Here is a 16,987-nt window from a genome sequence, read left to right on the forward strand (position 1 = left end):
GTTAGGTGCCTAGAGACGGGTACTTCTGGGTACCTCGGGGGCTGTCACTCCCAGCAGCTGGACGAGGCTCGCTTTTCGCCCGCAGAACACCACAGCCGTCACTACGTGCCTCCGAGCGAGCCCGGCGAGGAATAACGCCTCACCCTGCCACGGCTTTCGGGTCCTGAGGCACAAAGCTGACCGTACGGCTCCTTTCCCTTCCCCACGCCCCCGCGGCCCCCCGCCCCGCCGCGGCCCTCACCCCGCGCTCCCCCGCCGCCGGGGACAGCCGCCGCCCCGCCGCGGCGCTACCTTGGCGAGCATCTTCTTCAGCTGGCTCTCCGAGAACGCCATGGCGGCGCCGCCCGCCCGCCCCCGGCCCAAACAGGAAGCGCCCGCGCGGCCGCTTCCGCCCGGCCCTGACGGCGCTTCCCGGGCGGCGCCTTCCGCCCGGCCCCGCCTCTCCCCCCCTCCCCCCCGCTGCCATCTGAACCCTGTGGTGCCCCGGCTGCCCCTGAGGGGCGCCCCTCGATGCCCTGAGCGCCCTCACAAAATGTACCAGTCACGGCCAGAAAGCCTCAGGCATCATTAAACGTACAACAGAAATCCATATGTACTTCAGTGTACTATTAAATCAGGCTTTTATCCCCCTTCATAACCCACAAGGACGGAGTCCATTGACGTTAGACATTAAGTACCAAAGATCAAGCTCCCAAAGCGCAGCCCCTGCTGCCCCTACGAGCTGCCTTACAACCAGCCATGTGCTACACAAGTCCCTCAGGCAGCGCGTGGAACGAGGAGGAAGGATTCTCGCTGGAGTGTCCAAGGAGCTGGGTAAGCTCCTGTCCTAGACGGTGTCCTACTGAGGTGCGAAGTTAGGAATAAAACAAGAACCAGGCCATAATTAGCTGGGGAAAAAGGAAATACTACAGACAAATATCACCTGAATTTACATAAAGCATTCTTGCACATTCATCTCCACATTTTGGTTACCCAAAGTGCACTTTTCAAGACAGAAATTTGTACTGGGCAGTGCAGTGTTAAATAATGTAAACCAAATCCACATAAAGAAAGCACTGTGGTAGGCAAATGAAAAAAAATCTTGTCTTATACAGAAAACCGTATACACTGAGCAACCAGTTGTGCCCAGCAGATCTCCAGCTTCTGTGAGCAGACGCTGCGGCTTCCCTGGTGCTTACAGTTTGAGCTGCTGCTGAAGGTCATGAATTGATCCTGCACTGCTCTGCAGTTTCTCTTGCACTAATGGATCTTCTTCTAGTTTGACCACTTCAATCACTCCACTGGTTCCAAGAATACATGGAAGACTTAAAAATACTTCACTGTTTATATTGCAACATCCCTGAAACAACATGCAAAGAACACTGTCAGTTATTTATTTCTGCTGATCTTTATCTGAAGCACAGAACCACAAAGTGACTTGATAATGTTAATTAAGCAAGGAGATTTCATCACATGGCATGATTTTGCATAGCTCGAATTCCACTTTTTAGACCCCGTGCAATGCTTTACTGTACAGAAACTATAAGATATTACAGTGTGAATTAAAAAATATCTTGAATCATGCTACACTTGGAAGAGTTTCCCAACATAAATATATCAGACCTTTACGATGCAGGCCAAGCTGATACTACAGGATACAATTTAGCTGGGGAATTTCTTTGGGAAAACAAAAATCCCTCCTGGGAATATTTTTTGAGTATTGATCATGTATTCATTCTGTGAGAGACTTCACCAACGTTACATCATTGTAGCTCAAGTTTACACTATTGATTTTGTTTCTTTTTAGGATCTGTACATGAAATTTTACTTTCTGTAGTTACTCTAACTAGTAAGTTTAACTGTAATTTAAGAGACTCCTCTACTTTTGCATTTAGTTCATAAAGAATTAAAAACTTCACTTGAAAACACAATGATGAAATGAGCTGTATATCTGTACTTGATTACAGTGAGCAGCCTTTTGTGCTCAACTTCCCTGCACTGAGAACGTGAACCATCCTTCCGAGTCCTGTAAGTAGAAGTGACCAATAAATGCTTCTACCTCTTTTTTACTCATTTGAAATGACTTAGAGCTTTAATGAAGCCTCTTGGGTAAACTTCACACAAAGTCTAGTCTACAATTTTAAGTTAAATGGAGTTTAATGATTTCCTCAATGTAAAGAATCAAGGAGTAACAAAAACAGCTGTTTCAAAGCTGGTCAAATAAAATAATGTCAGAAAATTTATACTTTAATAAATGATACTGAACTCTTTTGATCCCCACAAAAATCTACATTCAACAATGAGCACTTAAATTGTGACACATTTCTCTTCGTTTGCCAAATCCAGCTGTTCCTGGGGAGCTGGTCAGCAACCTTGACCACATTTTCCATCTAAACATTTGTATTTTGGGGTAAGACAATCCACTTTTAATATTGGTTTCAGGTTAACACAACAACTGGTTTATGCTTCGCTTGGACTAGAACTGAAGGTGGTTGTTGGAAGAAAGTCATGAAAACAGTGCTACTTCTGAACAGAGGCTTTCCAGTATAAATAACATCATTACAGTGCCAACCAAAAGATAACCCATTTACCTTTGCCAGGGTGGATACAGAATGAACCTTTCTTTTATCTTTCAGTATACTGTCAGTCAAATCAGCAACCGAGAGCCCAACAGACCAAGATCTCTGACCTTTTCCCTTTAGGATTTCCATAGCTCTACATAAACCACAAAAAGGGGAGAAAACGCTGTTTAGATTTTCATTATTTAAATTATTACTTTTTTTTGGTTCATATGTAAAACCCTACAGGCATATAAGCATATCATAAAAACATGACTCTTTTATTTGGGAAACAACAGAAGAGAATAAAGACATTCCTTCAAGAAATTATTAATATATATTTTACCCACAGCAGTAACAATTCCTTTTTCTGTCAAGGAGTGGATAAATAAATCAGGTAAATTGATCCAAACTTCTACTTCACTTTGAAGTAAACTGCTTCTGCACAAACTCTGAGAAAATTATGCCAGAAAGCTTGCCCCCCCCCCCCCCCCTTTTTTTTTTTAAAACGGACATAATTGAACCGGCAGCTCTGATGTTCTCACGTATATTCTACAAAGCTTGTCTTGTCATTAGATACCATTGCAGACACAACATTATTAAAAACATTAGAAAATCAGCAGGTATATACTCTTACATAAAAATGAGTGACACACAGACCTACACATTCATAGAAACTCAGAAACTGTGGAAATTTTAGAGCAAACTTCCTCCTCTTCATGAAGAACAGAAGAAAAACAAAATCCCTGCAAACTTCAAGTATTTGAACATGAAGGAAAAACCTTAAGATTATAATGGCATTACCTGTTAGCCACTTTTTCCTTTGAATTATGAGCAGCCATTGTTTCAGTTTGATTTGCATGTGAGTTACAACTGGTCCATGAGAGTACTAGATAGAAACAAACATAGCATTTAAATCTCCATCTAAACAGTGACTAAAATAGGGACCAGACAGGGTGGGGAAAAGGGAAAAAAAAAAAAAAAAAAAAAAGCAAGGTTCCAAACTTTCCTTCCCCCGTAACAAGACAAATGTAGTTGATGACCCACTAAGGGTCTCTAGACAGATGAAATAAAACTCTGAAGTAGTACTTGACAGTACAGAGACACTTGCTTAAAAATGAATTAATAGGCAATAATTTTTACATTAGCAGTAGCCTGCTACACATTATAGCACACTTCCTTTCTCTTTCAATCTAATCTACATCGTTACACCAATTAAAAAGCATTCAAGGTTGTATTTTCTTTTACTGTGACAAACGTAAAATACTTTTGCAAACACCCCAGGTCTACAGACCTGGTCATAGACCACAATCTTATTCTTTTGAACTACATTATAAAAATTTTACTACCCCGTTCATGACTACCTTCAATACTTTTCTCAATTAGTTAAGTACTGGCAGAACATTAAATACTCACAGTCATGACACCGTATCACTTTACCTTTGTCTTCCCCTTGTTCACCAACAATCCAAGCATCTTTTCCCAGTGCCTGTGCTTGCAAAAGGTTTGCGAGTATATACTGAAATCTCTCGGTATCCAGATTGCCACCTACTCCAATAACTCTACTTTTGGGAAATGCACTGAGCTTCCATGACACATACGTCATTACTTCAACTATATGTGAAAGAAAAATATGCTGACAATAAAGGATCAATCAAAACTCAGCCCAACTGTAAACTATTAGTCAGTTACAAAACTCAGGATGGACTTGTTTTCTTTAGAAAAGGCAAAAGCATGCATGAACACTTCAGTAGTTCCGTTCAACCAAAACACCAGGTCAGGTGGGGAGGAGGCAAAGAAGATTCACAGACCAAGTTAAGTTTTAAGAGAAGTCAAGGGAAACTTCAAAATGAGTCACTATGTTTCCCTATACCAAAGCCCTCATGTGCTTCTAAGTTTAATGCAGCCAGAGTTTCTTCCTCCCCACAAGGCAGGAAATCTTTTTTCCATTTCCACAGCTCTAAATGATAGGAAGGCCACGAAGCACTTGAAAAATAGAAAAGGGCTAGCAATGTCTTCAGCCTGTTTGCAGGACAGACAAGGTCACACATACTTCTTGCCCTTTAAGTTGTGTTTTGCTTTTCTTATTTCACAGTATTCCTTACCAAAGAGATTTGGATTTCCCCCCCCCAATACAGCTGCAATGTTCACTAGTGACACTACATTACACCTATTAGTAGTCTGCGAGTCTGATCACATGGTACATGACACACACACATCTATGCTTACTGCACAGGAGAAACGCACACATAAAACAGCTGACAAGACAGCAGCTAATGGATGCTAATCTTGTAGGTACAGCGACATTTAAGCTACATACAGAAATATGCAGAAATACATACCTTTTAAACAAAACAAAGTACGCTATTTTCTTTTACCTTGGTAACAGTTAAGAAAAACCCCCTCAAAGACAGTGTCCTGCTCAATGCTGAAAAGGAAAATATCTTTCAGAGTACCAAGAATTTCTGACTAAGTGGGTGCATTCTGCAGTAATGTACTTTTAAAACAGCCCAAAAAGAAAGCCATTGCAGGGACAGAACATTAGGTGAAGTACCAGCGCACCTGGATGGGAAGCAACAAGCAGAACAGAGTTCTGACTGTAGCGTGATACTGCTGGGATAATTCCCCTGAACAAGTCCACATTGCTCTGTATGACATCAAGGTAAGTCTGAGCATCACCCAGAGAGTTAACCGTGAGCACCACAACTTTCGAATCAGCTGAAGCAGAAAAATCTGGAAATATAAACAGAATGTGTTTTAAAAATTTATGTTACTTTATCAAGTTTCAGATGCAAACCAAAATGCTGTCCTAAATGCTTAACTGCAGCATGCAGCTTAAGTTAGGGATTCTTCCCCTCATGTCTCACCCCCACCCCGCAACTGGAATGTGGGGCACTTCCACAGCACCTGCAAAACACAGCTCTCCCACAGAACCACTCTTCCTATTTCATAGTGGGCAACACAGAAGACAGACTGAAGTTTGCCCAAGGCTACAAAGCACAAACCGGATAACACATATACAGTTTTGATATATAAGCTTTCTAAACTTTCTAAACTTAATTTTCTTGGCAAGGGAAAAAAATCCACCCATGAAAAGGCTGCTTCATTTTTCTTCTGACTTGCAAAAGAAGGGCGGAGACTTCACTCCTTTATCCTTTATTTGTTCTTTTAGCTCAATGAAGGACGTGTAGACAGCCATAAGAAGAGTTCCAAAAGTCTACTTATGTTAGCCTACGATGTTACCTGACTGTAATACCACTTCTGAAACCAGCTGCAGCCAAAGCAAAGGCCTAGCACACCTACAAAGTGTAAGCTTACTAAACGACGTAATACCAGCCTGCCCCAAACCTAGACATAAGCACACTAACTAACAGGTTACAGTACAGAAGCATGACGTAACACTGCGACACTACTAATAGCATCATCAGCAACGACATACAAGCTTCCACTATCAGAGAGAAACATAAATATGTAACAGGTGCACAAAAGCACGAACAGAGATTTGTGGTACAGTTCAACAAGCAGGGTTCAGGAACAAAAATGTGCTAGCAGCAACATCTGCAAGGTAAGATCAAAGGATGTAGAACAGGCAATGTCAGGTGGAAACAGAATAATCAAGTAAGATGCTTGGTGAAAACAGAACGCATCCCTGACCCCAGACAAAGATAGATCACCTCAGAAGCCTGATGTGAAAGCCTCCCCAGTTTTGTCTTGTGGAGGGTCCAAGGAACATAAAAACATCACAGGCAAGCAAGGAAAAATGAGGATGAAAGATGTTGCTCAATTCAGTTCCATCTCCTACCGTGGAAGAGCTATCGAGCTACATCACCTCAACCTCTGCAACTAAAGCCATTCCAGCAATGAGACCTAGTACCTTTGCTGATCTCCACATTTGGCAGAGCAAAGATCTCCAAGTCCATGGTTCCACCTTTTGCTGCACCTTCAGAAAGATCCAGAAGAACCACCTTGTCTGCAACACCCTAAATGAATAACACAGTTCAACAATAAAACACAAGTTGTTCTTGCCAGTGGTGGGAATAAAAACAGCTCTTTCTCCAATTCAAAACAGCATTTGTTGTACTGTGTATAAAATAAGCAATATGGGAAGACCTCACCAAAATTACTGACAAATCACAAGAAAAAGAGAATTAGTTTAATGAGTTGAATTGGAAAATAAGGCATTATGAAACAAATTAACAAAAACATCTCTAGAAAGTAATAAAGATTGTCTCTGAGCATATAGATGGTCTGCACCGTATTGCAGCTATAAAACCCCTTTCCAGGTGACGAGGAGATCCCAATTCTAACAGGCCACAGCTTAGGCAACAACCTATTAACAAAGGATTTTCAAAGTAAGTCAATTCCTAATTCAATCGTTTGTATTCACAAAAGCTGACTGAGAAAACATAGCAGAAACTATCGCTTCTGTGCATCCATAAATTAACTGAAGGGAAGAGGCAAATGACATAAGCAGTGACACGACTATTGAAAATGCTGAGCTAGTTCTGTGTGTCAGACACTAAGAACTAGGTTGGAAGCCTCTATATTAATCAGGTCTGTAGCTATTTACATTAATTACATACCTTTGCTGCAACCGCTAGCACACAGGCAATGCCAAGATCTCCAGCTCCAACCACAGTGATTTTGTTGAAACGCCCTTCATTTTTGTCTCCACCAGTTTTACTCTTTGATTTCGTGTCAGTTTCTCCTACAATTAAAAGGAAAACACAAACTGATGTGCTGGTCCATACTGCATCAATACAAGTATCGATGCTTCATAAAGGATCACAGCTGGAGTTAAACCAACTTACATAAGCTTCTTCAAAATAGTGGTCAAGTCTGACCATGGAAAATTCATCCTAACTAACTCCAAAGGTGTAACGCACACATACTCCTCTCTCAATAGGAATGTTTTCTCACTAAATGGAACGTATGAGCGTAATAATAAGCAGCAACTAGACACCAAGACCATAGAAACAATACTACCTTTGCTACTGCTACAGGCATGAATATATACCAGGGTCAGAAAATCTGTAAAAGAGTTAAAATTTTGAAAAGACATTCAAAATCAAGTTTGATTAAAATACAACGACCGTTTAGCTAATGATACTGGTAATGCAACAATTCCCATTCTGAGTATAACACACAGAGATTTGTAACAGAAACATTAAGATCAATTGATTGGAAACATGTATAGCATACACGAGTGTGCTCACAAACGTGTCTGTGTACACTATTACCAGACGAAACAGCAGAAAAAGGTTCAAAGGGAAGGATTTGCACTAGTTGCCACAGATGATCATCTGTGATTTCATTAAAAGAAGAAAGGATTGACCTGAAGAGTATGTGTCAAGATGAAGAACAGCACTGGAGCCATAGAATACCCAGATAAGTAAATCATGAGAACTGTGAAATTCAGGAATTTTGCCCAAGACTTACAATAGGTGAGATAAAACAGTGAGGCAAAAGATGCCAAAGAGCATCCACTCCTGAAGGTTGTAAAAGACAAGACCAAAATCAGCTTGCCACCACTGAACGAGAAGAACCCAAGAGACACAGTATGGCCTAAACACCAGCACTCCTTGTCCTCAGTGCTGCACACCAGTCGCTGTGGGCTGACAGGTCTCAGGGCTTGCAACTGCCGATGTGAGAGCGCGAGCAAGTGAGATCTGAGGGAACGTATGACTGTGATGGGGTAAAATCAACTTGTTTGTTCTAAAATCATGTTTTCTTTCCACAAGATTTCACAATGAATTTTCTTGCAGTAATTTCCTACAAATAAGTAGAGCTAAGTGTGCAGCATTTTTCAGTGGGCTTAAATGCAAATAACCAAAACGAACCGCTTATTCAAGTAAAGAGAGTCTGAGCTCTCTATTCCAAAAGAGGCTCTTAAGAGAAAACACCAAACACTGTGGACATGCAAGCACCAAAAATTCAGATGTTAACGTTATGCAAGTATCTTTGTGATATAAAGTAATAACAATAAATTAATAAGTACAATAACTAATAAGTACAATGTGTTAGAACATCACCAATATACGAAAATATCCACACCTTCAGTAATCTTTGCAATGTAGGAGAGAAGTTCTGATTGCCTGGCTGCGTCAGAAGATGACAATGAATACAGTGGGAGCTCTTCCTCAAATTTTGCAATCATTTCCTTGATTAATCCAACAATAGTTGATTTAGGCTGAAATACAGGAATATGACAAAATAGCTGACTAGCTTTGCCACATACCAGTATCAACTGTAAACTGAAGCAGTTTCATAAAGAGTCATAGCTATACAAAATCTGATAAAATTATAAATATTGACACCCTTAACATGGAAAGATTTAAGGTAAAGAAAAGCATCACTTTTTAAGAAGATACTTTTCAAACAGGAGTGCAGCTTAAAAGGAATGTAACAAAAAGGAATTACAGAATTTAAATGACCAGTGCAACTAGTTTTTGAAAGCATCCATGGACATATGAAGGCCTTTGATCTAGCTACATCAAATAATATAAACAGGGCAAATCTTAGCTAGAGGAAAGACAGTTTCCTTCTTAGATGAGCTTAACTGAGCACAGCTTTGGTGATTCAGTTCTTCTTTGGGCAAGAAGACAGTGGAAGTTTGAGCAATAGAAACAATTCCCATGGGAATTTCTCTATTAATTATGGAAAATATATCCTATCCTTTTTCGAAAACTAGCTTTCATTAAATCACTTTCGCTGGCCTGACAGTCATATTTAAGTAAGTTATTTAATGGTGCATAAAATTATTTAGCAACAGCACTGGCTTTTGAATCTCTGTTCTAATGATTTGCATAGTTCTATTGAAAAAAGACATCCCCAAAACATCAGAACTTCCACTGAACGTTCCAGGGATACTCAATTTGTCTACTATTATTATTCATTATTCACTGCAACAAAGGGGAAAACATCAAAGAGTCAACACAGGCCTTACAATACTTTGTAACAAACTCAATCCCATTCTTATTCAGCCTAAAATAATTGTCTTTACAATCAATTGCAATTTTCCTTATGATCACATCATACTGGCTGAAAGCTGTAATTTCAAGAGGTGCTAACATTCTGCTTCTCTTTGCATAATCATTACACATTTAACATCAACGCAGAAAACAAAAAGCCCCAGACCCTATCCACCCCTCTCCATATAACATCAGACACTATTCCCAGACACCTCCTTCCCCTGCTGCCCCTCTTACATGGCTCCAGTTTTGCAGGTAGGGCAAATAAATCCTGCCATGAGCATCAACATGCTTTCCCACTGAAATGCCCATGTTCGCAGTCGGCTTCAAGAAGCAAATGGGGGGAGCAAAGGGATGAGAATCCAAAATCCACAGACAAATAGGTATGTTATAGGAATTACCTGTTCAACACAAACCAAAAACCATTACCAACCTCTGCACTGAGAAGAAACAAAAAACAGGTGTGTGTGCATGTGATTCACATTTCATAATAACAAAGAAAAAAAGCCAGACAAATCACTTTCTAGTTTTGCACTCAAAAGCATTTATGTTACTTAGGCCACTTTACAAAAGCGGACTTGTCTGGATCAACTTGACATGCCACTGATTGAGTCTTGATTAATGTAAGCTTTTTTCTTCTTGTTGTTGTTTTTTTTTCCCTTGGGTATTCTCTGTCAGCCAATGTGTCCAGTTCTCTAGGCAAATAAATCTGTCACACTATATGATTTTTTATTTATTTAATTGACTTATCTCATGTCTTATTTCAACACCTATGTGTGCATGAAGATACTTGTTTATGGAGCAGAAGCAGCTTCTGCCAATTTAGGCAAAATCTTTTAGAGCCACCTTTACTGAAGCTGCAGTTCAGAAACCAACACCAGCAATACCAGGATCCCAAAGGCACGACCACAGACTTGTATTCATTCACATTCTTGGGTATTTGATCCTATAGTGTGTGTACATTAGCCCTGAGCATACCCAAAATGAGAAAGAGTACCTCATCTCGTATATGCATGCTAACACAACTTAATTTAATAATTTAGAGGCATGGTTTTCATGTTTGATTTTAACATTCCACTTCATTTACAACACATTTAGGAGCAAACTTAACTCCTTTTGGCTGCTGGAAATGAGTATCAGCACTCTCGTTTTTTCCCCACTGCTCCCATCTGGCTGCCAGAGCAGAAAAGCCATCTTTACTACTTTAGCCACACGTTTTTCTAAGATTCTCCATGACCAATCAGCATGGTATGTTGTTGGGAGGCCGTACCCAGCACATTTTACAATTAGATTCATAACTAGTAATGAAATTACATTCAATTACTCTTACCATATTTCACTGGAACAGTACCACTGAAATTCAGGAGGTCTTTCTGGGATCCATCCTTGAAGGCTGAAGTTAAAAATCAAAATTATTATGGCAATCACATCCACAACTACAAACATACACTGCTATTTCTATTTTAGAAATCAAATACATTGCTCTATTCACCAATGTTACAAAAGTGTTGTCTGCTGCGTCCCCCCCATCCTCCTTTGTGATAACTCCTTAATGGAATCTTAATGAAGACTGTGCTGGTAAAACTAAGGATATCACTAGTCTGAAAATCACTTCTCCTCTGAAATTCTGGTGTCATAAGAACATTCAGTCTTTCTGAAGGAACCTAGAAACTAGACTTCACAAGCTAAAGACATAAAATTTCCTTAAATAGAATCACAGGATTTGGGAAAATGCTGTTACACAAAGAAATTTAAAGAATAAACCTTCTACAATTATTGACACATTAAAATTAGGTTTTTATACGCATGCTTTCTTCAAAAATAGTCACATAGCAAGAGGAATTTTGCTGCAAGTCAGAATAAAGGTAGGAAAGCACCTGGAAGACATTCATATTATACACAATCTGAATTTACGGCAAGTAAGAATCATTCAAAGTAACTGTATCACTTCTTACTGTATGTGTTCATGGAGAACGTGAAGTTAGGGTAGGTCTTGTTAACAGTCTTCAGTTCTTCTATGGTCAGATCCCTGAACTTATACTGAAAAGCAGGGAGAGAAAAAAAAAAAAAAAGAAAAAATTTTCCTTTCAAAGGCCATTTCTTTCATTACCAGAGACAGGGAGACGGAACCAAGAGAAAGTGGAAACACAAGAAGGGGCAGATAACAATTACTTGTAGCATTATAAATAGCTTTGGCATGAGATAAATGCTTTAAACAGCTGATACCAAAAAAAGCTTTGAAAGTATCACGGGTCTGCTGTTGCAACACTAGAACTCAATTTCTGACCTCATTCTGCATATACCATTCCTCCCCCTTCTTGTCGGTGTAAGCAGAGACAGCCGCTACAGGGGGCTGAGCCAGTCCTGAGCGCCCTACGAGGCTCACCGCGCTGCGATACTTGCCACAAAGCCGCAGCTAAAACCTACCTGCTCTTCAGCAAGACCCCCCACCAGAACCATAGCTAGAGCTGCTTACACAGCACCATTATTTTCCCCCTTGCATGTGAAAACGCAAAGCTGCGGACAAGAAACGCCCTTTAGTCAGCTTCTTGCTGTTCGGTCTGACGGGACGCTGCAAAGCCGAGCGGCTGAAAAATCAAAGGTGCCCAAGCGAGGAGCAGCCACACAGCTTGAATGTAAGACGTTGTTGTAAGCGTTGACACACCTGGCTGTGAACCAAACCCATCCCTCCCCAGCTGACCCCATATTCATAATACAAGAGATATATTTCTATTAAATATGTTGTTTTCCTATTAAATATGTATTCCTATTAAATAGGTCGTAAAGTCCTTCTGAGGTCTATCAGATGGGGAATTCCTCATCTTGTGAGCCTGGCGTTAGGTATGCATAGCTCAGTTTCTCATATGGAAATTAAAAAGTTTTTACCTCAGGGGGATGCTACGAAAACAAATTCCTGCCTGAAGAGCCCTGAGATGGCAGGCAGGGACTATCAGACAAGCCCCTAGGACACTGACAGCCCTTTCCGAAGTCCCACCGCGCGCCCCGCACGCTTCGTCCCCAGCCCGACGAACAACCGAGCCACCTGCGGCACAGCCTTACGGCAGCCAGGTAGGCAAACCCCGCTCCCCCGGCAGCGACCCCAGCCCTGCGGGGCCGGCCGAGCCCCGCCACCCCAGTCCCCTGTCACGCTGCCCTCCCGCCCCGCGTCTCCCTCGGAGCGGCGGCCCCGCGCACCCTGCCCAGCTGCTTCCTCAGCGCCTCCGCCGCGAACGCCATGGCGCCGGCTGCCGCCTCCCAGCCGCCCCAGCGCCGCCCGGCCCGGCCCGGCCCGGCCCCGCGTGAGGGCAGGCGGCGGCCTCGCCTGAGGGCCGCTGCGGGGCGCCGCTGACTTCTTGAAGCTGAGTTGTGGCAACCCGCCGTGAATCACCGCTGCTCAAGTACGTAGTGACTTCTGGATTGCCTGTATGCATGCGTATCTCTCGCGCTAAATAATATTTTTGAAGCGTTACTGCCGCGGCACCCACCCAGTTGCTCCCAGTTGCAGACCAGTCAGCGAGGGACGGGGAAGGGGGCGTAGGACACCGGGGAAGGGGGCGGAGGGCAGGACACTACCTCGCAGCAGCCGAGCGTTGGTGTTTTCTTAGAGCAATTTTTGCCTTCCCAGACTGATTTTTACTTTTCACAGACAAATTGCTGTTTTTCCGGGTGGTAAGGAAGGTAAGTTTTGTGCTTATTAAGGGTATCTCAGCATGTCTGAGTTACCCAGCTGCACCTCAAGGATGCCAGCTGTGCTCCTCAGGGATGCTCCAAGTTCCCAGGGCAGCAGACATCTTCTGTCTGGTTTTTCAGCACATCTCTTTCTCTGTCAATATTTTTCCCATTACAACTGGGCTGCCTTTTTGGCTGCTTCCGTCAGTGAAACACTGAGACACGTGACAAGTCATACCTGTAGGGTACGATGTCTAACTCTTTGAAGAGGAGTTACGGTGAGGACTGCCTTTCCTCCTTCCTGGCAGTCTCCCTTTGGTCAGTCCTGCCCTTTCTCAAAGCCCGTATTTGTGCAGAAGCTGCCAACCTGCAGGAGAGCGACTGAAGGGCAAAATGCACAAAATGGCAACAGCAAGCAAATCCCCAAGCCCTACAAAAATGCTATGGTAAAGGGCCTCTGTAAAAAGCGAGAGGTATCCTTGGCCACTTGGGTTTTGTGGCAGGAGGAATCGTGACCTGAGAACTCTGGACTGGGATGTATACAACAGCTACCTTTACTACAGCCTCCTACAGACTTGAAGGCTGTGTACTTTTTTGAAGGGTGGAATATGGTGAATCCCAAGATGAGCTGTTAGAATGATCTGCATGAACATTCTCCTAAACCCTTGTAAAAGCCAGCTTGAAAATCACTGTTTGATTCACAAAGGTGCTAGCAGGGGCTAATGGTTAAGAATAAGATACTTGTAAATTTTTTATCTCAAAAATTTCATTTTTTAATTTCTCTATATTTCACAGTAAAGACAACTAGGCAAATCTGAAAGATATGTAGTATTAAACACTTGGTAACAAACTTGGTTAGACACTTGGTAACATTTTTTAAAATCTGTATGTGCAATATAGCCAAAATAATTGTAGAAACTGGAACAGTAACGATATACTATTGGTAGTGACACACCACTGTCATCTCAAGGCTGAGTAGTATACCATTGCCTTGAGGCTTACAGGTCATCATCCCTGACTAAGCATGCACCCAAACTACAGGGCCAGATTTCTTGATATTCACTGTTTGAACTCTTCTTTAAATTCAGAACAGTGCCTATGCCTTCTGACTCAAAATCTGCTCTAAACATTATATGCAAGGAATAACTCCATATTGAATTACATATAATCTTGAGGTGATTAAATATCTTGCTAGCAAGCTGGTGTTCTGCCCACACAGATAATGGCCTTGCTACCCCACACACCACCCTCCAGCAGTTCCTCCCCCACATCATCTCACAGGTTGCCATTTCCAAAAGTGCTTCTTGACATATAGAGCAGAAAGTTGCCAAGAGAGGCAACTTAAGAAAAACACTTTTCCAAAAGATGGCAGAGTCTTATTATAAACACAACCTGATCTGATGAAAATTATAGTTTCATTTGAACCAGTAGTTATATCAGGTTGCACAGGTTAAAGACTTGATTCCTACCTTTTTATTACTGAAGTTCCCTTCTGTATTTCAGCTTTGGAAGCTAGCTCCTGACTTCCCTAACCCAGCACCTCCCACTGCATTAAGCAAAAAGAAAGCTAGCAGTATAATTGACATTTCTAGAGATGTTTTCTGCAGGCTTTTGGCTTCATTGCTCTATGCGTACACACTCACTGCAGTCAGCCTAAGTACAACACAGGCCAGAAGTGCTGACGATAGTGAGGTTGAACATGACCAGCTGGAGAGTTACCGATAGCTCCAAGAGCAGCAGGAGTGTTCTGTTAAATGCAGTTCTGAAGATAAACACATCGTGCCTTAGCCCCATCTTGAAGCCATCTGTGGGTGGTTTAAAGACAGTAAATGTATCTGCCTGCCCAGCAGCTCATATGCAAGTCTCCACCACAGTGCTCTTACATTATCCAACACTGTCTCTGCTCTAGAAAAGCTTTCACATGCACATTTACTTTAAAAGCAAATCATCTGGTAAAGCCAGCAGGACTGGTAATACTGTGCTCTTCTAAGTGTGCCCATAGCGTTTTGCATATGTTACTACCAATCAAGCTTCAGAAATTTCCTTAAACTGGTATTTATCGAGCAGATACACAATATAACAAACTCTTAATAAATTAAGAGCTCCTATCTCCATAAAAGCTTGCCCTGTGTATTCAAAAACAGCATTTTGCCAGCACTAATGGTCCTCTTACTGAGATATTTTCTTTGAGACTTGATAGAAGACATGGTCAGTTACACAGAAAATAGGCTGTGGTTTTTCAGGTGCTGAGGGAGAGAGCAAAATAAAATGAGGCTCCTGGAACATGGAGCTAGTTCTACTGCATGTGGCCTGTGAATTTTATTCAGTTTTACACAAGAGGAAAATGGCATCATCTTCTGTGTCCTAAAATGTCATACTTCAGACACTGGCCTTAATCTTCTGGTTAACCTTGGGCATTCTGTATCTCTGTGTTACCTATCAGCAAAGCCAAAGGAAGAGGTTCTCAGGAACCTTCCTTCAGTGGAGGAAATCATGCAATAACATGAGCTGTCCAAATTAAGAGTAATGGAACAGAAATTAAAAGTTATAGAAGCTATGTGCCTTGTGCAAAATTTTCACTTCTGAAGTGTACTTCTGTGATCATCCCAGATACTGAATGTCTATGAATAAATGAAGACTATGTGCACAAGTGGCAGGGGAACAGTTTCCTCACAAAACCCATCAAACTGGTTTTAGCTCTGGACAGATCACAGGTCTCAGGAACAAAATTCCTGCACACTCCATAAAAATAAAGACCTGGATAGAGCAGCTTGCCTCCTGTTAGTGCCTCTCCTGTGCAAAAAGCAATTATAAGCAGAGTCCTTTATCAGTTTCAGAGCAGCCCGTCAACCAATTGGTGTACTGCTCCAACATACACACCACTTCTTTGTCAGAACAAGTACTGAATATGCTGAGACCAAAAAAGAAGAAGCTGGCAGGGAGAATTATTGTGACAGGGAGTTGAAGACAAACTTAGAGCAAACATTATCAATCCTTTGTTGCATCATTCAAGGAAGCTAGTTACCCTTCCGTAAATAAGTCCACGTAAGAGGTTAAAACGTTGAAGAGGATATCCAAGGCACTGAAAAACATCCTTTTATGCTCAGCATGATTACATATACACTCTTATTCTGAGTGCATTGTAAAACCTGCAACACTGTCCTCATTAAGTATTTTTCAAGTCAGAAGCAAGCCCATGCCTTTAGTAAGGAAAAAAGAACAAAAACAAAGCTCTTAATTCTCTTTAAGTTGTCAATTGCTGCATTCATGTATGGTATGATAGGAGATGACATCAGATGAGCCTTTTCTCAACTTAGTAACACAGAGAAGGTGGGCAGATGTTACATCCAAGGTTAAAAAAAACCCACAAATTTGCCGATGTGGGGAAAAGGATATAGGTAAAAACAAAGACTCGCACAAAAAAATGAATAGAGAAAATCCCCAAAGGAAATTAAGCACCAGCTGGTTTGGGAAAAGCATTCGTTAACTGCAGGCAGAGAGATTAGAACTAAATTAGGGATATGTATTATTACCTCAGGAACCTCTTCTGTTTTTAATTTCATCCCACAAAGTATGTTAACCATGGTATGTCAGATTTTTTTTGGATTCCCAGGTTCATGGAAAAATAAATGTTTCCATGGGCATTTAAACTGGTAGGTAAAAGAACATTTATTGGATGACTAAATCGCAGTTCTGCCTTATGGAATTAAAGTGTTATTTCAAATTAAACTAAAAACTGCCCTCAAGCTAAGGTGTTTTTTTTTTTTTTTTTTTTTTTTTTTTTTTTTTAAGTCTGAGTAAAATAGTTCT

General features: G+C 41.4%; 1 protein-coding gene across 7 annotated transcripts in view; it reads right to left on the reverse strand.

Moving 5' to 3' along the window:
• UEVLD (UEV and lactate/malate dehyrogenase domains) overlaps nucleotides 1-13,435 on the reverse strand; it is a 19,092-nt gene extending 5,657 nt beyond the window's left edge. Inside the window, exons 1-13 of one of the 7 annotated variants that reach the window (XM_048053489.2) lie at nucleotides 13,416-13,435; nucleotides 11,464-11,548; nucleotides 10,839-10,901; nucleotides 9,746-9,909; nucleotides 8,592-8,727; nucleotides 7,524-7,568; nucleotides 7,121-7,245; nucleotides 6,412-6,517; nucleotides 5,100-5,270; nucleotides 3,978-4,151; nucleotides 3,342-3,426; nucleotides 2,571-2,694; nucleotides 1,179-1,339 (exon numbers count right to left, since the gene is read on the reverse strand). In XM_048053489.2, coding sequence (XP_047909446.2) covers nucleotides 1,179-1,339; nucleotides 2,571-2,694; nucleotides 3,342-3,426; nucleotides 3,978-4,151; nucleotides 5,100-5,270; nucleotides 6,412-6,517; nucleotides 7,121-7,245; nucleotides 7,524-7,568; nucleotides 8,592-8,727; nucleotides 9,746-9,909; nucleotides 10,839-10,901; nucleotides 11,464-11,476 — 1,367 coding nt within the window. In that variant the 5' untranslated portion in view covers nucleotides 11,477-11,548; nucleotides 13,416-13,435. Of the gene's footprint in view, nucleotides 1-562; nucleotides 1,340-2,570; nucleotides 2,695-3,341; nucleotides 3,427-3,977; nucleotides 4,152-5,099; nucleotides 5,271-6,411; nucleotides 6,518-7,120; nucleotides 7,246-7,523; nucleotides 7,569-8,591; nucleotides 8,728-9,745; nucleotides 9,910-10,838; nucleotides 10,902-11,463; nucleotides 11,549-12,703; nucleotides 12,895-12,993; nucleotides 13,016-13,415 lie in introns of those variants that run through there. The other 6 variants (XM_013191640.3, XM_048053486.2, XM_066998938.1 and 3 more) reach the window with 6 other exon arrangements.
• Between the last annotated feature and the right edge of the window lie 3,552 nt (nucleotides 13,436-16,987).

Source organism: Anser cygnoides, chromosome 5 (genome assembly GCF_040182565.1).
Source record: "Anser cygnoides isolate HZ-2024a breed goose chromosome 5, Taihu_goose_T2T_genome, whole genome shotgun sequence".
Lineage (NCBI taxonomy): Eukaryota > Metazoa > Chordata > Aves > Anseriformes > Anatidae > Anser > Anser cygnoides.